Source organism: Primulina eburnea, chromosome 5 (assembly GCF_022965805.1).
Source record: "Primulina eburnea isolate SZY01 chromosome 5, ASM2296580v1, whole genome shotgun sequence".
NCBI lineage: Eukaryota > Viridiplantae > Streptophyta > Magnoliopsida > Lamiales > Gesneriaceae > Primulina > Primulina eburnea.
Window position 1 is genome coordinate 9,242,984 of NC_133105.1, and position 26,742 is coordinate 9,269,725.

A 26,742-nucleotide genomic window follows, 5' to 3' on the forward strand; every position below is an offset into this window, starting at 1 on the left:
GCTCTGATACCATTTGTGAAGTGCGGGGATCAATTAAAAGAAAATAGAGAATAAGGGTAATTTTGTCTTTTTTATAGGTTTAGGGAGTTAAAAGAAAGTTTTTTATGTGTAGGGAGTTAGGGGCAAGTTAAGTTTGGGTTTAGGGATTTTTAAGCAATTTCCTCATGTTTTTTTATGTGGATAAATCTCACTATTAATCTTTTTCGTAAACAAAAATTGCATTTCACTTTTTCGTAAACAAAAATTAAACATGTTATTATAATTATTGTCCATATTTTAAATTTACCCATAAAAAGTCCCACAAGTTTCATCGATTGATAACTTTATTAGTTGTAAAATTATTAATTTTTTTGTTTTCTTAAATACATAATTTTTGTAACTTATAACCATTAACAAAGATGACATAATTGATTTCGTTTGGTCGATTGAATGAGATTCTATAGATAAATAATATTCTAACTATAAACTATTTGAGAAAGATGTAAACTAGTATTAAATAAATAATAACATATTTGGTTTGATGCATTAAATCATATCATTGAATTAAAATTATAATCGTTTATTTTTATTTATTTATATTCATTAATTGTTAAAAAATACAAAATTGTAAAATTATCACATTATCTATTGGATTGAATTATTAACCAAATGCAACCTAGTTTATATAAAATTTGTATGGGTGAACAAAAGTTCGGTTCAACTGAAATAACCGATCGAACCTAATTAAATTCGAAATTCTATTTTTTTTAAAAATATCAATTAGTTCGATTGAAACGATTAGATTATGAATTTTAAAATATTTTAAATTGATTATATTTTTATATTAAAAAAAATACATAAAAACTTATTTGACACGGTCTCATAAGTCAATTTTGTTAGACAGATATTATATTTGGATAATCTATGATAACATATTACTTTTTTATACTAAAAGCAATATATTTTATTGTAAATATGAACATAGTTGACTCTTATAACGATAAAAATTTATAAGATCCTTTCACAATAGACTTTGGTATCAAAAATAATATTAAGGAACAAGACCTTGTATTATTAATATATTTTTTTTGCTCTCGCTTGGCACTTGGTGTCTGTGTTATATTTTGTGAAGGATTTCTTCCTTCATCGATCGTTGTCTTCCTGCCAGGCGCCAGCCCTAATCCCCTAAATCGAAGATAGCAGAAAATCTACACCGACCGCGAACGGACGAAAAATCGATACTTGTAAGTGGTACATCCTTCTTTCATTTGGTCAAGTTATGATTTATGTCTCTGTTAATTGATGAAACTGAGTGGCTTTGCCCGTTTCGATATTGTTCAAATCAAAATCATCCATTTCTGATTATATTTAGTTTATGGATTGAACCAACAGATTGCATATCATAATCGAATGGTAAAGTTGCTGTTACGATTGATTTTGTTGGAATAGGTTAAAGAGTAGAAAAATGCTTCGTAGATTATTGAAATGTTCATCCAGTTTTTAAACAGTGGTCCATGTTTCATATAGCTGAGATACAAGTTTTTCTACAACAGTTTTTATTGGTAATTGCAGTATGTTCGGTGACTTTGGATTCAGCAAAGAAATTAACTAGATTCCTGCAATTTTTAGCCTAAAAATCAGAGTTGCAATTATTATTTTTAATCACCTTGTATTACATTTCTCACTTGATTTCTGAGTTGCGGTATCTTGCAGGGTTTCTGGATGGTAATTTCTCTGTAAATTTGCTATCAATTTTTATCCCAAGACTATGGCAATGAATCTGATTGCAAGGGTTAGGCAACGTATCTTCTCTCCTTTTCTTGCATCAGTTTCAGTTGAATCAAGTTGGCATAGCAGACACTTTTCTCAGGCTGCAATGAAGGAGGATGAGGAGGAGGAAGTGGAGATAGACCAAAGAAGACTTCCGGCGGATTATGACGCTTCAAATTTTGATCCAACAGAGCATCGCAGTCCCCCAACAGAGAGAGTATGGAAGCTCGTTGATGAAATATCTGGACTCACTCTGGTTGAAACTGCTGAGATGTCTTCTATTATGATGAGGAAGTTGGGTATGAGGGAGATGCCAGTGATTGGTGTCATGAAAGCAGGTGCCGGTGGAGGTGTGGCAGCGAAGACGGCAACAGCGTCTAAGGAAGAAAAGAAGCCCGAAAAGACAGCTTTTGAGCTGAAGATGGACTCATACGAAGCAGCTTCGAAGCTCAAGGTAATTAAGGAGATTCGGAGTTTTACTGACTTGGCATTAAAGGAAGCGAAGGACTTAGTGGAAAAGACTCCTGTGGTGATTAAAAAAGGGGTATCCAAGGAGGAAGCGGAGAAAATCATCGAGAAGATGAAAGCGGTTGGGGCTAATGTTGTTATGGAATGAGTTGGACACAATCTATTGCCGTTCAGCATGTGGTTCTTTTGTTGTCTTAAATTAATTTTGAGATTCCATACTAGTATCACATCCTCGCTTGGAATGTGATAGTTTCATTAGTAGTGAACGTGCTAAATTCTGAGTTGTTCTTGTTACGTCTAATGCCAATTTTGCTTGTGGACCAACAAAGAATAGTGTTTCTTGATTCCCACTGTAGACCAAACATCATTCTACTTGACACAAGCTGGTCCAATCAGCTCTGTTTAACATGTATCTCCATTGTTAAAATCACGCATTCACAAAAACCAAGATGAAAATGCAATTAAGATGAGCTTAAATATATTCTAGAACCGTCGTTCTACATCTGCCACTTTTAATTTTCTTTGTTGGTTACCTTAAACTTAACCAAAGTAAGTTCATTGAGAATCACATGATTCAGCAATATAATGACACAAACAAGCTCAACCTACCATAGTCGGTGATTCCACATCATCGGCAGGATCAAGATAATCAATATCAACATACACGTCCGAATTAACGACATTAGAGCGTGTATCCTTCAAGCTGCTTATCCGACCGAATCATGCACCCTTGATCTTGTATGCAAATATGGCCAACATTATACTAGAACATGATGGGTAACAATACCTGCAATCTGGACGGGCTATCGCCAACATCATCATGATGTTAGGTCGTCAGAAAATTTTGGAGCGCGATTCAGTACAAAGTTCTACAAGTCGAATTATATTTTATGACCACGAACAGCGAGCGTTACAAGCACAAGCCTTTTAAAATTCAACAGCAACCATTGCACATTAGTGATTCTTCTTCATGTGTTGTGTGTGTACTCGTGAAATAAGAGTCGAGGTTCAAGACACCGGGCCCTCATGAAGAAGCCGAGGTTCAAGAACACGACTCCTCATAAAAAAATAATAATAACAAGAGGAGCCGACTGCCGAGACTCAAGACCTCTAACCCTTATAAAAAAAAATTAAAAAAAAGAGTATGGTCCCTCATAAAACTGTCAAGTGTTATCATTGATAGCTGTCAATTAGTTGAAAGTATAAGGGAGTTATTGGCATAAACGTATAAATAGGAAAGCTTTTGTATTCTTTTTACTCTCTTCAATTGAATAAAAATCTTCTTTTCCCTCCTCTCTTTCTTCATGCAAAGCTTTGCACAATGAACCATGGTGGACTGATGCAGGTTGCAAGCATTCTCTATCATGGTATCAGAGCTCAGGTTTCACCATTATGTGTTTAACTGCGCATAGTTAGGTTATTCGATTTGCCCATGGTTGGGTCATTTGTAAAATCCACGCTTAGATATATGTTCATTCATGAGCGTGAGGGGCGGGGTGTTAGTTGTTTCACATCGGTTGGATAAAATCCTTGGGAGTTGCATATATGGGCTTGGACAATCTTCCTCTCTTGAGCTAGCTTTTGAGTTGAGTTAGGTCAAAGTCTCAATCTTAATATGGAATCACAAAACCTTTAAGACAATCCACTCGGATCACAAAACCTCCTGTTTGGACCAATGTTCAAGTCTACTCTAATATATCCTCGAACACATGCCCTTCCACAGCTCATAACATCGTAGATTATCACTCTTACAAAAGCTATCCCCATCATGCCAATCTTTCTTGGCGTCTGTCTCTACTCTTACTGAACCACAATCCTACCACCAGCCAGCTTCTGATACGAATTGGCGTGAAGCCATGGCTAAAGAGATCGCAACTTTGGAGGCCAATAACACATGGGAAATACTTCCCTTGCCCTCTGGAAAGAAACTGATTGATTGCAGATGGATCTATAAAATTATATACAAAGCCGATGGTAGCATCGAACGTTTTAAAGCCCGGCTTTTTGCCAAAGGCTACACTCAACAGTATGGGATTAACTATGAAGATACATTTTCACATGTGGCAAAAAAATTTATTGTAGATGTCTTCTCACTATGACAGCGGCCAAAAAATGAGAGTTACATCAAATGGATGTAACAAATGCATTCCTGCAAGGTGATTTTCTAGTTCTAAAGCTGGAATTTGTCTAACTCAGCACAAATATGCTTTTGAATTATTGTCAGAGGTGGCATGGCTGGATGCAAGCCTTTTGACACTCATATGGAACAACATCTGAAACTCACCACGCTTGAGTTTGATTAGTCTAAAAACTCTACTGGATCTTCCTCTGAATCTGATCCACTATTATCTAATCCCCCGAGTTATCAATTCATAATTGGTCGACTCATTTACCTCACCATCACTACGTCTGATGTTTGTTATGTCGTGCAACTTCACAACCAATTTATGCACTCGTTGAAGAAGTCTCATTTGATTGCTGCCTACCGCATTGTTGGGTATATAAAAAAGACCCATGGATTGGGTCTTTTCCTATTCATCACAAATGATCTTCAATTATCTGCATATTGTGATTCTGATTGGGCTTCTTGTCCTATGAGCCGCAAATCTACTACTGGCTATGTCATCAAAATTGGATCTTCCATTGTTTCTTGGAAAACAAAGAAACAACACATTGTTTCTCGTTCATCAGCTGAAGCAGAGTACCGTTCCATGGCCATGACAACAAGCGAAATCGTTTGGCTTTGAGGCCTTCTTGGTGACGTAGGGGTCATCATTAACACATCTACACCTTTTCTTTGTGATAATCAATCTTCTCTTCATCTTGCGGCAAACCCGATCTTTCATGATAGATCGAAACATATTGAAGTTGATTGTCACTTCATTCGGGAAAATATTAAGACTAATGTGATTCGTACTATTTATATCTCCACACGGGTTCAACCAGCCGATGTGTTTACCAAAGGATTGGCCTCCGACCAGCATCAGTTTTTGATCTCTAAGCTTGCAAAGCTTAATTTATTCCAAGCTTGAGGGGGCTATTAAGTGTTATCCTTGAAGGATGTCAATTAGTTGCAAGTATTAGGGCTTTTTAACCGTTTACAGCACATATTTTAATACTTTAATAAAATAAGGTAGAAAAAAAAATTGACATACTAATGTGTCACGCATCTTGAAGTGGCGTGACTTACAAAAAAAAAATTTAAAGGCAAGTCACGCCATCTGAGATGGCATGAGTTGCCTAATTTTATTTTTTTAGAAAAAAAAGAGCAAGTCACATTATCTCATATGGCGTGACTTGCCTTTTAAATTTTTTTTTTTAAAAAAATAAATAACGTCTTGCTTAAATTTTTTTAAAAAATAATTGCTGGACGCTCGTTTTGGAGGAACTCTGTCATGTAACAGACTGGCGACCTACTACAGTCAATAATACATGCATATTTCTTCTTTTACAAAGAAAACGTTAAATTTTTTTAAAGTGATGTGATGTAACACTAATCAATACGAACATGACGTGTTAAAGTGATGTGATGTATCACTGATCAATATTAACATGGCGTGTTTTTTATCTGAAAATTTGCTTATATATCATTTGCCCTCGTTTCAAATGTATTATTCTTGTGTCTTTATCATTCTTCATTTCTCTAGATTTAAATGTATCGTGATTGTTCATTCCTGTGGATTTTCGTTCGATGTTTGATCAAGTAATTGCACTACAGCCCATGAGGTTTGTATGCTTTAAATTAAGTTTGTCCTTCAATGTTTGATTAAAACCGTTAATTTATTTATTTTTGATTATATATTTGCAGATAAAATTTTGATTTTGAATTTCTGTTTGAGGTAAGCGTTGATATAAATTAATTTACTTGAGTATTAAAGTAGTAGCATGTAATGACATCCTGTAATTAATAACAAGAATAATATATTATTATATAACACAATATTATCTAAAAATAATAACTACAAAATCAATTAACAAAACAATTATAATATATAAATATTAACTATAGTAAACCAATTTTCAAATAACAAAACAATTTATTTAACACATTATAAATAATAATGTAAATTATTATTTATTTGAAAAAATAATAAGGGAAGTGGAATAGGCGTGGCTTCCTTTTTTTTACAACAATTTATTAATGGAAGTCACGCCTACTTGGTAGACGAGACTTCCTTTTTTATATGGGATAGTATATTTTTTCAATAAATTATAAAGCGTGATATTTTATTTTTAAAAAAAACTACGTGATTTTATTTTTCATTTTACAAATAATCCTTTATATTAAATATGAAATAAATATATACATAAACAAATAAATTTAAAATTATTATTATCGTATTATAAAATTATATAATTATTATAAAAAATAAAACAATAATAATAACGGAAAAAAATAGCATATAACATAAATTTTTTAACATTTTTTTAAAAAATAATAATGATAATGAAAATTTATCAAAATTTTCTAAAAAGATTCAGATTTAACTCTGAATATCCTGCCCATAAATAAGGTTAGAACGATTTTTAAATTTCTTTACAAAAATTAGTAATAACTAAAAACTCACATAATAATTAAAATTGAAAAAAAAAATTAAAAAACACTACAAAATTAGTCTAACATAAATAATAATTTCATTTATCAATTTAATATTTAACATAATAATTTATGTTAGTATACATACCTTAATATGAGTTGGAACTAAAATAAACCTGCAAAAACAAAAGAAAAAATCAAATTAATAAAAATCTGCAGGAAGTGAAAAAATAAATTCAAACATTTACGAGAACTTACCGATGAAAAATATGAGAAGGGTGAATGAAATGAGACAATGAAGTATTATGGAGTTATTGGCATATCTACTTGCATATAAATATACCAATTTCAATTGTGAATTTCTCAATATGTCTTTTTTTTATTAAACTTAGCAAGTTGTATTCTTATATATGTAACTTGTAATTTATTTGTTTATCTTAAATAACTATAACAATGACTGATTATTAATATATGAGCATTAATATTCATTAAAGACATTGAATTTATTCCTACTTTTTCGTCTTGCGGTTCTACATGGCTTCTTCTTGTTTTTTTCAGAGTTCGGTTAATTTTTGTCACTTTTCACAAAATTTGAATAACATATCTTGATCTTTGAAGATTTATTTTGATAGTTATATTTAGCTCTTCTATCCAAAGTCTATATTTATTTTATTTTTATTATATTAATTTGTTCAATGCACAAATTCCCCGGGGACTGATTGAGAGCTGGTTCTTAAAGAAGGCATGTCCTAGGAAAGAGGTCAGGCAAGGTTCTCCATTGGACTTTAAGCGAAAGAGATGCTCCTTGAGTTATGGCTTTCTATGCCCCCTGAACTCCAGCCTGTAGAAGCTGAGACTGGAGGACTTTTTTACCAAGCCTTGACCTTTTAGTATTTCATTTTATTTTAGTGATTATCTATTTCCTTCCTTCTTTGAGTTTTTTAACTTAATTATTTGATGTTACGTTAGTTTCTTTTATTTAATTATTTTAATAATTCTTGTTACTTTTCACAAAATTTGAAGATTATATCTTGGTTTCTAAGGATTTATTTTGATGGTTATTTTGAGCTCTCCTATCCAAACTATATAGTCTATATTTATTTTACTTTTATTACATTAATTTGTTTAATGAATTTGATCTTTTAGTGTTTCATTTTATTTTAGTGATTATCTATTTTCCTTCTATGAGTTTTTATTTAATTATTTGATGTTACGTTAGTTTCCTTGATTTAATTAGTTTAGTTTATCGATGGTTCGTGTTTTGTTATCGTTTCTTTTCCTTCATCTTTTTTCCAGTTCAGTTAATCTATACATTATATTTATAATATTTCAAAAAATTATGAGATTATATTAGTTTCCAAAGATTTATTTTATAGTCATTTTAAGTTCTCCTCTTCCGAATTATATACTAGTCTATATTTATTTTAGTTTTATTGCATTAAGAACTTTTAACCTCATTTTTAAATTACAAAATTGTTAATGTTGTTTAAATATTACTCATGTACCACACCACATTAACTAAGTCAAGATTACTAATAAATAGTATATTATTATTATTGCAACTCAACGGAGCGTATGTGTGGGTAAATGATTGTTGCTATCACATCCACTCAAAATTTATCATGATGAAATAGTTGAGGTAAAGTGTGGTTAGGATAGTTTATCGGTTTGCTTTCAGACGAGATCATTTGATTTGTGATAGGATGTAACTCGATTAATATTATGTTAATTTAATCTAATTAATAACGTTTTGTAAATTATTTGAAAAAAATATATTTAAGGATTGAGATTGAAAATGATAATAACCTTATTTCATTATAGGTTGAATTAACGACAAATATTATATCTGAACTAGGGATGTAAACGATCAAAACCAAACTAAACAGTATCAGGCTTGAGTTTGGTTTGTTTAAAATTGTTTGAGGCTCGAGCTCGATTCAAGCTTCTATTATCAGGCTCGAGCTTGGTTTGTATTTAAATTACTGAGCTCGAGAAAAGCTCGGGCTCGACTCGTTAAAAGCTCGTTTAGCATGTTAATCAAGTCAGGCTCGAGCTTGATTTATTAATAGCTCGTTTAGCATGTTTAACAAGTCTGGCTTGAGCTCGTCTCGTTTTCGAGCTCGATAAGCATAGAATGGAGCTCGAGTTTGAGTTTGAATCGAGCTTGTTAAAAATTAAATATATCTATAAACCAATTTTTAAATCAGACATAAAAATGTAAATTCATTTATAAATAACCAAAACGACACAAGTAAGAGCTAAAAAAAACATAAATCAGTATATTAATGAGCATTCCAAAATCATGTCTGCGAGCCACCTAAACGAGCCGAGCTCGAGCTCGCGGGCCTATTATCAAACACGTTTGCGAGCTCGCGAGCCGAATATCCTTAGGCTTGAGCTTGGTTTGATTAAATTTTCGAGCTCAAAATCGAGCTTGGGCTTGGTTTGATATGATTAGCAAACAAACTCAAACAAGCTTTTTATCGAGCCGAGCTTCGAATAGCTCGCAAACGGTTTGGTTCATTTACATCCATTATCTGAACCTTGCACTTTTCTTAAATTATGATGTTTAATTAATATCTAAATATATATTTCAAGCTTACATTTTTCTACAAGTTTCATTAAATCATGTCAGTAATGTCATTTTTCTTATGATACTTTTCCAATGAAAATGAAAATTGAGTGGATGTAGCTTTTATACACTTTTTTGCAAAAAAAAAAAAATATATATTTCATTTACAATATAATTTGATTTATTTTAACTTTATTCATATAAAAAAAGTAATGATAAATTAAAAAAAATGAAAATTAATTTCTACTTTTATATTAAATTTATGATATAATCCTTATAATTTTTTTAATCTAGTATAATCCTCATAATAAATATGAATTATATATTATCATTTGTTATATATTACTATTTTATAAATGATATTTTTTAACTGAGTATTACATATTATTTTATTTATATATGTGTTCTACTACATATATTTATTTGAGCGATATTATGTTAAAATTTAATTTCACAAAAATTATTAATCATAAATATTAATTATAAATGATTGATTCTGATATAAAATTGATTATCTATAATATGTATTCTAAAAAACATAGAAAGTTAAATAAAATCCGCATGGATTAAAAGTTAGCAAAAACACAAGTGATGTTTAACTTAATAACAAGTTTAATAGTTTTATTTCAACATTATTATGATAATTTAGTAAATTAAGAGAATTTTATTTGATGTTTGCCTATGTGTACTCCATTTAAGTACATTTTGGTTTTGATTTTGGAAAAATTCAATATTCAGTTAATTTTATTATTATTGTTTTCATTTTGAATGATATTTAGATGAAAAATATTTTTGTTGATTTATCATTTAAGAAAATTGTCGTCATTATGTCGCGGATTAAAAAATATCATATAAATAAGTGAATATATATGATTTATTTTCATGATGCATTTTTGTGTTTTGATATATTTAGATTGATAAATACTTATAAACATGATGTTATTCAAACGATTTTAAACATTATCTAATTCTCATGATTATATTTTTCATTATTATTCGCCCACGTGCATCGCACGTGAACTTTCCTAGTACTTATAAATAGGAAATCTTGTGTATTCTTTTTACTCTCTTCAATTGAATAAAAATCTTCTTTTCCGTTCTCTCTTTCTTCATGCGAAGCTTTGCACAATCAACCATGGCGAACTGATGCAGGTTGCAAGCATTCTCTAACAAAAACATTAAAGACTCTAGAGTCTAGTCTCTCATAAAAACATTAATAATAAGAGAAGACGGGGTGCCATTATATAAAATAAATAAAAAAATTAAAAAGTGCCAAAAATAAAAACCCCGGCCTAAAAAATTTAAACAAATAAAATAAAAAAGGAGCATTGGTTCTAGACCTCGACCCTCGGTACAAAGTTTAAAAAAATTAGGAGTGACGTTCAAAATTTAGAGTAGGTCTTTTGTGAGATGGTCTCACGGATCTTTATCTGTGAAACTGGTCAATTCTACCGATATTCACAATAAAAAAGTAATATTTTTTCATGAATGACTCAAATAAGATATATGTCTCACAAAATACGACCCTTGAGACCGTCCCACATAAATTTTTGTCCAAAATCTAGGTTCTTAATATAAAAAAGCGCCAAAATAAAGTGAGGAACCGAGGTTCAAAACCCCGACCCCTAATAAAATACTAAAAAAAAGAGTCGAGATTCAAGACTCCGCCATCTCATAAAAAACGTTAAATCGAGAGAGGAGTCAAATTCAAGGCCGCGACTCTCATAAAACAAAAAAGATGAGTCGCGGTTCAAAGCCTCGACACCTCATAAAAAAATTAAATAAAAAGAGGATGCTAAGATACAAGACCTTTGCGCCTTACAAAAAAAAAAAAAAATGAGTTGATGTTTTAGACCACAATCTCTTATAAAAGAGTTCTAAAAAAAGGAGCTGATATTCAAAACCTCGGCCCTAATAAAAAAAATTAAATTAAGAGAGGAGCCGAGGTTCACGACCACGACCTTCATAAAAAAAATTAAAAAGAGGATCATTGATTTTTGGAATGCCACAAAATATTCAAATAAAAATTACGGAACATATGCAAGTTTACTTTCAATAATCCATATCAGCATCCACGTCCGTCACATAAGCAATTTCTGACAAACACGATATACTTGAGTAAAAAAAAACCAAAATGAAACAATATGTAAATTGCATGACTAAAAATACAATTCACCCGTTGACATGAAGAAAATAAAAATAAAAAAAAAACATTCAAAATACATGACTAAAAATGAGAATTCATTGCTAATAGGACCAAAAAAGGAAAAGTTCATAAGGAATCCCAAAAATGAAAAAAAAAATAGATTTATTTTCAAGTGATCACACCTGGTAAAAATTAAACGTGGGGCTTTTATACTAGTACAATTATCTTAAATTTGATGCAAATGTGGGGATTTTAACAAAATAAAGTCGGAATTTCTTTGTAAATCTTCTTATAAACTATTACAATTGGATCTTGTTTATTCCTCTTTTGAAAAACATCAATACATATTTTTTTATAAGACCTTGCAACTTCTCTAGGAAACACATCATGTTCAACCAATTAATTGTAATAAAAACACAAAGAATTACATTGAAAAGATGATATACATGTCCACCAAAAATAAAATGAATCACCAATAATCCTTACAAGAACATTGACCATCTTTACAGTGGTGAAATCTGGTTCTATCCCTTACAACAATCTCCTTATTTAACACCTTTGACGCCAGTTTCATAAAGTTGTGGCAATCTTGACAGATCCTAAGGTTTTTTATTATACGGATGCAGGAATCTCTTTCCCCTCTTATTAGCCCATAACAAAGCGCTAACTTCTCGCTGTGCCAAAGAACAGCCTCTCCCTTTTCATCTTCATCCAAATCAACCGTAACACAGCTCGTATTTGGGGCATATCCAACCCGTTTTATCTCATCAACCACTTCATCTAGCTTGTCGTATATCTCAACCGTTTGTTTATGGCTTTTATCAGAAGTCAAAAATTTGTGTATCTCACCATCCATTTCAACCGAACTGCATCCTCGTTCTTTAGATATCCCTTTGTGTTTCATGAACCGTCTCACTTCTCCTACATCACTCCACCTCTTCTCATTGGCATATATGTTTGATAAGAACACATGAGCACCATCATGTTCTGGATCTAAATCAAGAACACGTTTTGCAGCAAATTCGCCTAATTCAAACTCACCATGATTCCGGCAAGCTGCCATAAGGGATCCCCAAATAACGACATTTGGTGCCATTGGCATAGTTTCTACAAGCTCTAAGGCATCTCTAAGTCTATTTGCACGACCGTAGAGGTCTACCATGCAACCATAATGTTCAAGTTTGGGGGTAATTCTATATTCATTCACCATTGATTTGAATACCTCGCGTCCCTCTTCAACTAACCCAGCATGGCTACAAGCATAGAGAACACCCACAAATGTAACCCAATTTGGTTCCACATCTTCACGTTTCATCTGATGAAAATATTTCATGGCATTATCAACATCTCCATGAATCGCAAAACCACTAATCATGCTGGTCCAAGAGATGACATTTTTCCTCCACATCCTATCAAAAACCTCTTTCGCTGCCAAAAGATTCCCACATTTCGCATACATATCAATGAGGGCGTTATTTATAGGCAAAGCTTTTCCGAATCCCATGTCATCTACCAAAGAATGTGTCTTTTTAGCTTGATCCAATGCACCAAGACGAGCACAAGCTGAAATGACACTCAACATGGTTACTTGATCTGGTTTGATTCCAGATTTTATCATATCATGAAATATTCTCAGAGATTCTCCAGGCGTGTCACTTTCTGCATAGCCAGAGATCATGGCACTCCAACTGACTAAGTCTTTATCATTTATTTTCTCAAAAATTAATCGAGCAGCTTCAACATTGCCAGCTTCTGAGTATCCAGAGATCATAGCAGTTGAAGCTACAATATTTACAGGATTCAACTTATCATACAAACTTTGTGCCACATCCATGGCTCCACAACTTGCATACATGTTTATAAGTGCACTATGCAGATATGAATCAATCACAAGTTTACGTTCATCTAAAAGCCCATGGACCATTTTTCCAACATCTAAATTTCCAACACGGCCACATGCAGAAAGAATAGTGGTATAAATTCTCTCGTCAGGTTCTGCATCAGAGGTCTTCATCTCTTCCAGCAGAGCTATGACGTTATCAAAGAGCCCAATCTGGCAATATCTGTTCGAAAATGGAATCAAAATCAGGAAAAGAAAAGTACTGAACTCTAGTGTATAAATATTTTTCCCGATTTTATGCTTAATTTACGTAAATACAATAAGTTGGCCATGCATGAAAAGTTCATAAATTCGCCATATTGACATGATTATCCCATTCTGGGCAGATGGAAGTTTTAAAATTTGTGAAAAATGCAGAAAGTTTAAAGTTCCGAATTTTAAAGCGCCAAAAAATACAAATGAACACACAAATTTTCAATTTTATATTACGAAACTCACCCATCTATCATAATGTTCCAAGTCACGACATCTCTGTACGACATTTTATCAAACACCAGACGAGCTTCACTAATATGCCCACACGAAGCGTACATTCCCACCAGAGCAGTCTCCACAAACGGGTCACAGTCAAACCCCATCTTCGACGCCAATCCATGAACCATTTCCCCTTCACTGAGAGCCATGGATTTCGAAGCTGCCTTCAGAAGCGGCGGAAAGCTGTACCTGTCAACTGGAAACGCTTTGTTCTGCATTGTTTGGAAAAAGACAAAAGTGCTTTGCGGGTTGTTAGAGCGGGACAGATGTTTGATGAGCTTGTTGGAGAGGTTCGGTGGCGGCGGGGTGGCGGCGGAGAGGAGGGAGAGGGAATAGGTGGTTGAGCCAGGGAAGGAAAGGGAGGAGAGTAGAAGTTGGAAGAGAAGGTGGTGCTGTTCGTGTTTGAGGATTTGGGTGTGGATTTGCTTGAGCTGACGGAATGCCACGGCGGTGGAGATGAGGTGGGCATAGTTATGCTGGTGGCGGTAAGGGGCGGCGGTGGCCGGAACTGGGAGTAAAGTTTGAGACATGGGTGAAATACTCAAAAAAATATGTAAAAAAATTTCCTTTGTCAAAGCTTTATTATTATTATTATTATTATTATTATTATTATTATTATTAATTGTGAGCAACTTTTATTAAATACATAAGAAGGATTTTCGATATATTTAAGAACTAAAATTTATATCAATAAATACCAAATTAGAAATTTGCGAATTTATTTTAGTTAATGTGTATAAACAGATCAATGTAAATTTTATATAAAAATTTTGGATAAATAGTTTTTTGTTTTGCTCGCTTGTTTAATTTTGAGTTTTCGTTTATTAAATTTTTAAAGTTTGATTTTGATAAACTAACTTTGAAATTTCACATATTTTGATCCAATTTCTTATATAACACTCAAAAATACTGATGTTACGCTGAAAATATTAATATGACGTCGAAAAATATTGATATGACATAAAAAATTATTGATGTATCATCGAAAATTGCTTATTTGTCATATCGCATGTCAATAATTAGATCAAAATAGCTGAAATTTTAAAATTAATGTATCAAAATAAAAACTGGATACGTTAATTGATATACCAGAAAAATCATTTTCCCAAAAAGTTTATGATTTATTGAAGACTCTTGATTTTTTAATGAATTATTTACTTAGACAATTTGTTAAATGAAAATATATTTAGAGGAATGCAAAAAAACTGTTAAAATTTTACGATTAAAAAGAACGACAATAGCACGTTCTTAGACTGTTAAATAATTAACCGAACACTGAGATATTATATTTAGTTCGGCTCTAAACTAAACGGAAGACACTCAACATAAACCTCTAAAGAGGGATTAAACATTTTCGAAATCATTTGAAAAGATTGCAATTTTCAATAATAAAAACAGTTTGATTGAAGCGTTTTATCAGACATTTTGTATGCAACATTTTGGTATTTTATCAAACACATAAAATGCTTCAAAAATACATATCGAAACAGTAGCAATAAGTAAATGCAATAAAATAAAGAGACACAAGTTTGTTTATGAAGTTTAAATATCAAATCCTTCTACGTCTTCTCTTCTTCCGTTGCTGGAATGATATCACTGAAAGACTTTGGTTTTACAACAACTTGCACAAAAATACTTCAATTTAGGACTTAGCTCTTGCCTAAATTGAAACTTCTAGCACACTCTCAACTCTAATTGAGACAAAAAATCTCACAACCAAATATAAATGATAGTACATTCTTTAATATCTTTTGTGCAAAGATTTTCACTTGACTATTATATGAAACACATAACTCTTTTGTGTAAGTGAGCTCTCTTCACGATGTTTATTCTATTCTTGAATAGAAGTGTTCTTCAAACTCATTTTTGTGTTGATGATTTATCTCTCAAAGTCCTTCTCTTATAGTTTATCACACATTTTCTTGTTGGGTGGAACAATGTCTAACTTTATCTTTAATATGTCCAAATGCTCCAAACCCTTTAGATATGCTATTTTTTCCCTTTAATTTGATTTTCAAAGTGGTGTTTTTATGATAATTAATAATAATATGAATGTTAGATACAAGATAAAGTCGTTTGGAAAAAATCTGGACAATTTTTGATACTTCAACAGTCATATATGGGTTACTGACAGCTTTTAAGACATGGTTGACTTTTCTGCTCTTTGACAGACCAGTTGGTATCAGGTCCTACTAGATGGTAATACTTGACGTGTGGCTGATCATTTTTCATAATTATAACTTTTAATTCGTCGATATTTTTGACAAAGTAATTAACACAAAAATTGTATCCTTTTGTCTTGGCTTTCCATAGAATCAAGAATCAGTCGATTTCAAGTTCGTATGAGAGAGCTGCTTGAAATATGATAATGTATAAAAATTGAAACTATTTTCTTCATGCTATGTAGAACCATCAACTTCAATGCGCTCTGATTCAGATTTCAACTTGTCAAAATTATTTGTAAATCATTGTCTTATCTTTGTGACAGATACTGAATTGTTCTATTTCGATAATCGAACTGAGAGAAACCATAAAAATACTAGAACTTAGCATGTCCAGCTGGTAGCTACTACAATCGTCCAGCTCGATCTTGCGACCACCAGTTTGCCTAGATAACTAGTGAATTCATCGATCTGGTCTGAGATATGACTTATAGCTTTTGAGTTGGCTGGATGTTCAACCGTTTTGGTGGTTGGTCATTTAGATCATTGGGCTATTAGATAAATTTTAAACAAACAGTTGCGCTAGAAACTAAGTTGTGCTAGAATATTTCTACTTTGACATCTATAAAATACGAGGTACTTTTTAAAAACCAGTTAAATATTTTTTTAAAGATAATGAACATTTTCTTAAAAAAAATTGTTGACCAGGTTTATTTTACAAATTTTCTCATCAAATACACACTTGAATAAATATATTAGAAACACAATATCAAGTTTTGCAATCATCAAAATCAAGATTTATAATACACTCGAGGATGTAATTTTCATAGAAAAATGGTTGATTAGGTTTATTTTACAAATTTTCTCATCAAATACACACTTGAATAAATATATTAGAAACACAATAACAAGTTTTGCTATGATCAAAATCAAAATTTCTTGTAATTCCACGCCCAACACAATTAATTAAAGGGTACATTTGTGGTAAATCCATATGTCAATGTTTGAATTAAGATTCAGTACATAACCAAAATTTTTTAAGAATCAATATCTGACAATGTTATACTTTTAGTTTTAACTTCCTACAAACCCAAATTTACATTTCTACACTTTATTTTTTAAATAAATATATTATTGTATCCATAAAAATTACATTTGTCTTCTCCATCTAAAATATAATTTTAAAAAAATATTGTTTCTCAATTATCATGGAATAAAAGTAAATACTTATTTTGACATACAAAGTACCTTTTATGGGGTTTCAGATATTTGATTTCGTTATTTGAATATTCCAGAGATATAAGAAAATACTATATTTTCAAGCAATCACCATAAATCCAGTCACTTTTGGTTTTTTCATGAAAAATGCATTAAGATGATTTATTCATGTTTTTATAAAAACATTGTTCATCATTCATCATGAAATAAAATTAATTATTTATTTTGAGTTCACGAATGTAGAAAAAAATATAGTTTGAAGTTAACAGCTTTTGTTGGTGCCATTACCAAAGGCCACCCGATAATATCCATGGAGTCGAAGTAGACAATATTATTATTAAATTAGGTATCACATTTTTACTTTATGAATGTCATTATCAAATGTCACTCAATAATAACTTCAAATTATATGTTTTCGTATCCCTAAATAATTGGATATGAGTATTTAAGGGATAAAATCAACTATTTGTAACTAGAAGAAGGTTTTCCTTGTACCAATTCATGTATCACTTGTTTATTTCATGAATGACACCATAGAAAATATTAACTTCAAACTATATTTTTTGACATCATCAAATAATCAAATTTGAGTTTTTAAAAGGTAAAATCAAGTATTTCTGAACTCGAATCATGTATTATTTGTATTAATTTAAGTATCACATTTTTGCTTCACGAATGTCATCATCAAAGGTCACATATTACCTTCAAACTATATACTTTGACATAAAAAAATTAATTGAATTTTAGTATTTTGGGAAAAATCTAGTATTTATGGACTCGAATTAGATACTTTTTATATCAATTTAGGTCTCACATTTTAACTTCACAATTACGCATAAAAAATCACTCAATATTACTTGAAATTATATTTTTTTATATAAAAAATAATCAAATTTGTGTCTTAAAATGGTAAAATCAAGTATATATGAGATCGAATTAAGCACTATTTGCACAAATTTAGGTACCATATTTTAAATTCACAAATCTCATCATCAAAGGCCACTCATTTTTTAACTTCAAACTATATAATTTTGACATCCTCAAATAATCGAATTTGAGTATTTAAAGGGTAAAATTAAATACTTGTGGACTCGAATTATGTATTATTTGTATTAATTTAGATATCGCATTTTTAGTTCACGAATGTCATCATCAATATCATTCAATATTAACTTCAAATTATATTTTGGCATCTCCAAATAATTGGATATAAGTATTTTGGGGGTAAAATCATGTATTTGTAGACTCTAATTAGATATTCTTTGTACAAATTTAGGTATCACGATTTAACTTCACAATTGACACCATAAAAAATCACTTAATATTACTTGAAACTCAAGTATTTTATTATACATTTAAAGTATTCAAATAGTCAAATCAAATATTTAGAACCCCAAAATAGGTACTTTATCGGTCAAAATAAGTATTTTTTCCAATTCCACAATGAGTAAGAAATTGCGTTTTTTTTCAAAAATTAGATGACATGAATAAGTCATCTTAACACATTTTCAATGAAAAGACCCCGGTATTTTCTTACACATTTGAAGTATTTAGATAGTTAAATCAAGCATCTGAAACTCCAAAATAAGTATTTTACGGGTTAAAATAAATACTTAATCCTATTTTATTACGAGTGATTATCTATGTTTTTTTTTACAATAAAGTTTTTTCATCCTAATATATTTTCATTAAAGACCAACAATGAATGAATTTAGAGTTATTGCTCGGAAATATAGTATTATATATATATATATATATATATATATATATATATATATATATATATATATATATATATTTGGAGTATTCTGTAAGGATTATTTTGTCCGACAGATATCAAAGTTGATGAAAATATCAGAATAGGATGAAAAACAGTAAATTTGTGTTTTGTCAGAATTAGGTGTTGTGCCAGATATTACAACATCTCGGACAACATCTATATGCAGCGGAAAATTAATAACACAAATTCACTTTAAATAATTAGATGGACAAGATTAAATATGCACAAGTATAAATACTTGTGCGGTGCCTTATGGCAAAAATTAATCACTAGAAAAATCAATTGTTTTCAAAAAATCTAACACTAGTGATTATGACAAAAATCAATTTTCTCAACAAGTTGAGGAAATAAAGCTTTCTAAAAACAACCAACAATATTAAAACATGAATAAGAAAGCAAAAACGAGATCCCTAAAAACACGAGCAGCTACACACGATCTTCAGCCAACATCGTTACGGATGTTGTCTGTAGATGTTGGCAACATTCAGGGCAACACGTAAACCAGCACAGCAACGTCTCTTGAATAAAGTTTTCTCTGAAATTCTGAACGTGCACATGTGAGTGAATATTTGACCGAGAGAAAAGACCACCACGAAGAACTCCCACGAAAATCTTCTCACGTGAAAACTCTTCACGAAAACTTTCCACGAAAAACTCCTCCACTAAAACTCTATGAATTTCTCTTAGTCTCTCTCTCTACAATCTTCTCTCTATTCACACACTTTCCTCTCACGTTGATAGACTCTTATGTAGAGCTTTTATCTCCACTAGAGTTTTCCTTCCATAAAGAAATCTATAAGATATGGTAAACAAGAATTCTATTAGAAACAAATCAATAATACCATATCATGTAAATCATTATCATAAATATTATATCTAGAAGATATTTATCACAAAGATAATATCTAGAAAGATAAAACTCAATATTCCACATAATCTTATCAATAGGAAATTAAATTCAAGGAAGATATTATAGCACAATAAAATCTTAACTATCTAGAAAGGCAAAACCATAATTAAATATTATATTCAATCAAATCTACAAAGAAAAGATAATATTAGGGAAATCAATTTACTATGGAAATTATATTTCCCTTCAATCTCCCCTTTTTTGCCTTTCTAGACAAAATCAAATCAAACTCAATTTCTCAGTTAATCTTCAGTGAACTCCCCCTTAATATGAGAATTTTTCTCCCCCTGAATAAAATCAAGTTAGTACGGATGTTGTTCGTAGTGTTGGCAACACTTGAGACACCACCTGCAAAAATCATTAACAGTTCACTAAAACAGAAACACATCAGGGAAGGCAAAATAAAAAAGAAATCAAGCAAGGGAATCAGATAGATGTTATCATTTGATCATTTCAATTGACAGTCCTTTGAGTTTGAGTCGCATCTTCTCCCCCTTTTTGTCTAGAATGGACATCTACCTCTATATCCAGACGATAGTCAGAAGCTAAGTTCTCATAGGAGACAATATCAACTTTAGCATGTAATCACTATCCAAAATTACTGAGATAATTGCGTCAAAAGTTATTTCAAAAAAATTTCCAGAATTGAAACACACATCGATTTTAACACCACTGAACCATCAAAGATCACAAATATTCAATTTTTCGTAAAATCTGGATTTTCATCGAATTTTCTTCGTCGAAATACTCATGTCCTCATGACACAACAATATTCACAATGACATGTTTATGCATGACCTATTTATGCCTAAAACAGAATGCAACAGAATTAGAAACATGAAAACAAATATGAGATATGTTCACAAATGAAGTGTTGGCACAAATGTTGGCAACATCTTCTGACAACACGCACAATTTCAGAAAACAATTTTGATTTTTCTTCACACTTGGTGATTTAACAACTTTATGATCATAGAAGTGGTAGCTCCCACACTAGAAGAACGGTCTTCTTTAGGACTCCTCTAGGTAGCTTTTTCCAATTTCTTTTATTTTACTTTCTGTATGAAATTCAGAAGAGGTAGCTCCCACACTAAAAGCACAGTCTTCATTGGACTCTTTTAGGTAGCTTTTTCCCATCTTTTCTTCTGATACAGATTAATATGAATAATTAATTTGTCTTTTACTCAATCTTTTCAAGTCATTTTTCGTATGGGACAATGTCATGGAGTACAGGATCATCCTTCAACTACTTGTGATTTAATCAGATTGTTAAGCATATCCAAGTGTGTTAAGATTAGATAGAACAAGAAATTGTACGTGCACCATAAGATTATGCAACATTGTGATATCACATCATATAATAGTATGCATGTAATGCAATGTCTAAGTCCTAAAAATGTACATGCATGTTAGATGTTGTCCGAGATGTTGTAACATCTGAGACAACATCTACGAATGATCATATAGAACACATGCTGAGAGATTTCCTAAGGTTGGAAAACCTCTCAAAGTCTAATGCTTTTGTGAATATGTCAGCCAGTTGGTTATTTGTATCAACAAATTCAATTCGAATCAATCATTTTTATACTAAATCTCAAATAAAGTGATGTCTAATGTCAATGTGTTTAGTTCGAGAGTGTTGCACTGGATTTTTGAAATATCAATTGCACTCGAATTATCACAGTACACAATTAAGGTTTCACTCTTAAGCCCATAGTCTTCTACAATTTGGTTCATCCATAAAATAACTCAACTTACCAACCATGCTCATTTCAAAAGTAGATGAGATGCACTCAACAAATCATTAGCATGCTTTTGAGAAGAGTAACCAAAGATTATATCAACAACACATACTTGAAAAATAAGAATCTCACCTTTGGACTTTTGAATAAAAAGAGTTTTGTCAACCTCACCTCGTTTGAAGCCAATTTCCATTAGATATTAACTCAATATGTCATACCAAACACGTGGTGCTTGCTGTGAGTATAAGGAGCTCTTGCAAATAAGTCCAGCCATCTTTCGGTAATCCACTTTTTCTTTCTTTCGAGTTTGGACACCTTCATGCATACTTCCAATTATTTGAGATGAAGGATGATTTTTCTGGATTTTAGTTGGAATGTTCTGTCCATCATCTACTGCATCATCATCACTGTTTGTCACTTTCTCAGATCCAGTTACTTCAGTGTCAGGTGTTGTGCTAGATGTTGTAGCATCTGGGGCAACATCTGGGGCAACATCTGTATTTTCCAGTGATATAGAAATTTCCAGAAGCTCATCCACATCATCCTCAACAGTTTTCTTTTTCAGATCTGCATGATCATCAAAAACAACATTAATAGATTCCATAATAGTCCTAGTTCTAAGATTAAACATCCGATAAGCACGACTATTAGTGGCATATCCCAAAAACAAACACTTATCACTCTTTGAGTCAAATTTTGCAAGTTGATTCCTGTCATTCAAAACATAGCAGACACAGCCAAAAACATGAAAATATTTAAGGTTAGGCTTCCTTCCCATGATTATTTCATAAGAAGTCATGGTTGAACCACTTCTCAAATAGACCCTATTCGAAATATGACAAGCTGTATTAAGGGCTTCTGCCCAAAAACACTTTGAAATACTCTTTGAAGCTAGCAACACCCTTGTCATTTCTTGCAAAGTTCTGTTCTTGCGTTCGGACAATGCTATTTTGTTTTGGGGTTTTTGGTGCTGAAAATTCATGTGAGATCCCCTTCTTGTCACAAAAGGATGAGAATAAAGAGTTTTCAAATTCCTTACCATGATCAGTTCTGATCCTTCTCACCTTTAAACTATGGAAGTTTGTGATTCTTCTTACCAATTGTTTAAACACATCAAGAGTGTCCGATTTCTCCCTAATGAAACTTACCCATGAATATTGTGAGAAATCATCAACACAAACTAATGAATACTTCTTACCTCCAAAACTTTCCACTTCCATAGGACCCATAATATCCATATGTAGTAATTCCAGACAGCATGTTGTCCCAGATGTTGGCAACACTGGGTGCGACACGCGAGTCTGTTTTCCTTTTTGACAATCACTGCACACAAATGGTATATTAAATGAAAGATTAGGCATACCTCGTACTGCATCGTACTTACTCAAGTTCTTTAAGGTTTTGAAGCTTGCATGTCCGAGTTTTTGATGCCAAAGATCAAGTTCGGTGATTTGCACATGTTTGCATGAAAGATCTTCATCTATTTGGTAGAAATTATCCGAAGACCTTGTACCTGTCATAATGCATATATTAGTTTCATCAAAAACTTCACAAGTATGTTTATCAAACTTAACAAGCAAATTATCGTCACACAATTGGCTTATGCTTATCAAATTTGAATTTAATCCTTCAACATGAAGCACATTATGGAGCTTTGGTAGTCCTTCCACATTCAAAGTTCCCTTTCCCACAATCTTTCCTTTAGCTCCCCCTCCATAGGTCACTCTACCACATTTTTGCTCAACATAATCGGTGAGATATTCTCGTGATCCCGTCATGTGGCGTGAGCTTCCACTATCATAGTACCAATGACCTGCAGTATTAGTTTTCAACGAAGTATAGACAACTTTACAGTGAGTTTTTACCTTTGGGACCCAAATTTGTCTTACTGTAGGTCGATGGTGGGAGGTGTTGCGGGAAGTGTTGTGCAATATTCGGGGCAACATCCTGCTTGACTTTCGATTCACGCAGTCATCCCTGAGTTTAAAACAGTATGGCCTGATATGTCTAGGCTTAAAACAATAATGACATACATACCTGCGTTTTCTTTTCTTAGGCACGGGTGCAGCATGTTGTCTTTTTGGAGGAGAGCTTTTGATAGGCGACTTGGATTGTGGTTGTTTGGATGTATCATCCTTTCCCTTCACAAAGATAGTCGACTTGGAAGATTCACCAATATCAAGCACACTGTCTTTGAAGCCTAATCCTTTCTTGTCATCTCTTCCCATTAAAAGTATGGAATCAAGCTTGGATGTGCTTGAATTAAATTGGGAAAAAGTTTCTGTTGCCTTTTGAAGCTCTTCTTTGGTCTTACCAAGTTCCAAATCCTTTTTGCTCAAAAGTACTTCAAGTTTGGCAACTACGGCTTTTAGTTCAACGTTCTCCTTCATGAGACTTGAGTTCAACTTGTTTCTCTTGGTCCAATCTTCAAACAGCTCTTCATAAAGCTTTTGCACACTCTCAAGAGTGAGTTCTTCATAATCAGTCTCTGATCCATCATCCCCACTTAAATTTCCAGAAGTTGTGGAGTTCAAACATACTGAATTTTTGCAGATGTTGCGGCCAGGTGTGGCAACACCTAGGGCAACACCTAAAGGATTCACTTGCAACCAGTGTTTTTCTTCATTCTTTGGTCGAAACTGTTGTTGGACAGGAGGTTTAGGAGCTGGTGGTCGAAGTGCTCCGTTTGCAAGTGATGTGTCCATTAAATATTTCTGTCAAAACAAAATAAAAACCAGAATCAGCACTTAGTATATCAAGAGTTGGCTCTGATACCACTTGTAAGGATTATTTTGTCCGACAGATATCAAAGTTGATGAAAATATCAGAATAGGATGAAAAACAGTAAATTTGTGTTTTGTCAGAATTAGGTGTTGTGCCAGATGTTACAACATCTCGGACAACATCTATATGCAGCGGAAAATTAATAACACAAATTCACTTTAAATAATTAGATGGACAAGATTAAATATGTGCCTTATGGCAAAAATTAATCACTAGAAAAATCAATTGTTTACAAAAAATCTAACACTAGTGATTATGACAAAAATCAATTTCCTCAACAAGTGGAGGAAATAAAGCTTTCTAAAAACAACCAACAATATTAAAACATGAATAAGAAAGCAAAAACGAGATCCCTAAAAACACGAGCAGCTACACACGATCTTCAGCCAACATCGTTACGGATGTTGTCTGTAGATGTTGGAAACATTCAGGGCAACACGTAAACCAGCACAGCAACGTCTCTTGAATAAAGTTTTCTCTGAAATTCTGAACGTGCACATATGAGTGAATATTTGACCGAGAGAAAAGACCACCACGAAGAACTCCCACGAAAATCTTCTCACGTGAAAACTCTTCACGAAAACTTTCCACGAAAAACTCCTCCACTAAAACTCTATGAATTTCTCTTAGTCTCTATCTCTACAATCTTCTCTCTATTCACACACTTTCCTCTCACGTTGATAGACTCTTATGTAGAGCTTTTATCTCCCCTAGAGTTTTCCTTCTATAAAGAAATCTATAAGATATGGTAAACAAGAATTCTATTAGAAACAAATCAATAATACCATATCATGTAAATCATTATCATAAATATTATATCTAGAAGATATTTATCACAAAGATAATATCTAGAAAGATAAAACTCAATATTCCACATAATCTTATCAATAGGAAATTAAATTCAAGGAAGATATTATAGCACAATAAAATCTTAACTATCTAGAAAGGCAAAACCATAATTAAATATTATATTCAATCAAATCTAGAAAGAAAAGATAATATTAGGGAAATCAATTTACTATGGAAATTATATTTCCCTTCATATTCAAATAGCAAAATCAAGTAATCAGAAATCCCATAATATGTACTTTGTACGTAATAATTATTTACTAATAAGAGTATAATTGAGAAACAATTTTTTAAAATTATATTTTAGATGAAAAAGACACATAAAATTTTTGTGGATAAAATAATATATTTATTTAAATAATAATGGACAAAATTGTAAATTTGGGTTCGTTGGGTGTTAAAACCAAAAATATAAAATTTTCAGGTATTGATTCGTAAAAATTGTGGTTAAATACTGAATCTTATTTCAAACATTGACGGAGACATTTTTCTCAAATTTACCTTTAATTAAATTTATAAATACTTGAACAATTTTCGTTTTCAATTAATCTTTGAAAAACTTCCAAACTTCTGTAGCGGCTGGGGTTATCGATTTTAATTATTATACATTTATCGATCAATTTGCATGAAGTTTTTAATCAAGTTTACGTACACATGCAGTCATCCCTTGCATAGATATTTTAATTCTAACTAATTATTTTTTACAAAAAATATTAATCATGGTTAAGATTAAATCATGTATCCTTTTTTTATAAATTCAGAGGAAAATAAGGACAGAGAAACATTTACGAAATTGGGGAAGGGAAAATATAAGATATAGTAAGAGATGGGTTATAAATATACTAAAATAGGTTTCTATAATATTTTTTTATTAAATAAAATAATGATCATTTTATCCATCTACTTAAAAAGACAAAAGTAACATTTTGTACATATTTTTCTTGATCTATAAAGTTTTATTCAATCGATACATAAAATTAAAAAGAAATAATCTTCACCAACTAAACAACATGAAAAAAGAAAAATTAATTCAATCTTCATTTTGCACGTTCATGTATCCTAGAACAAAAACAAAAAGGAATGTTATAGCTTATAAATTCGAGGTATCTTTAATTTAAATCCAAACTAATTAAAAGTAAAATTATTACCTCATAATTAATTAAGCCATCCAAACTTTTTAAATATACGTACTTTCTGTCCAAGTATCACTTACAAATTAAATATGGTCCTAAGATAACCTAAAAGGAAAGCCAAAATTAAAGCATTAAAACTTATTTGTGAGTCTCATATGAGACCGTCTCAAAAATCTTAATATGTGAGACGGGTCAACCCTACCGATAATCACAATAAAAAGTTATATTCTTAGCATAAAAATTAATACTTTTTAATGGATGACCCAAATAATAGATCTGTCTCACAAATTCGACACGTGAGACCGTCTCACACAAGTT

At 31.7% G+C, this 26,742-nt stretch overlaps 2 protein-coding genes across 3 annotated transcripts; one reads left to right on the forward strand and one right to left on the reverse strand.

Moving 5' to 3' along the window:
• Nucleotides 1–1,070: 1,070 nt before the first annotated feature.
• On the forward strand, nt 1,071–2,561 carry LOC140832929 (uncharacterized). Of its 2 annotated transcripts, none has more exons than XM_073197240.1 (2): nt 1,071–1,230; nt 1,693–2,561. In XM_073197240.1, exon 2 carries the CDS (start codon nt 1,748–1,750, stop codon nt 2,363–2,365), a length of 618 nt encoding a protein of 205 aa, XP_073053341.1. In that variant the 5' UTR covers nt 1,071–1,230; nt 1,693–1,747; the 3' UTR covers nt 2,366–2,561. The 2 variants fall into 2 exon arrangements, with proteins under 2 accessions (XP_073053341.1, XP_073053340.1); XM_073197239.1 differs by having other exon boundaries at nt 1,071–1,223.
• Nucleotides 2,562–11,862: 9,301 nt separating this feature from the next.
• On the reverse strand, nt 11,863–14,404 carry LOC140832930 (pentatricopeptide repeat-containing protein At4g14820). Its single transcript, XM_073197241.1, has 2 exons — nt 13,811–14,404; nt 11,863–13,535 (listed from the first exon to the last, which is right to left on the reverse strand). The coding sequence occupies exons 1-2, from the start codon at nt 14,374–14,376 to the stop codon at nt 11,942–11,944; spliced, it is 2,160 nt and encodes a 719-aa protein (XP_073053342.1). The 5' UTR covers nt 14,377–14,404; the 3' UTR covers nt 11,863–11,941.
• Between the last annotated feature and the right edge of the window lie 12,338 nt (nt 14,405–26,742).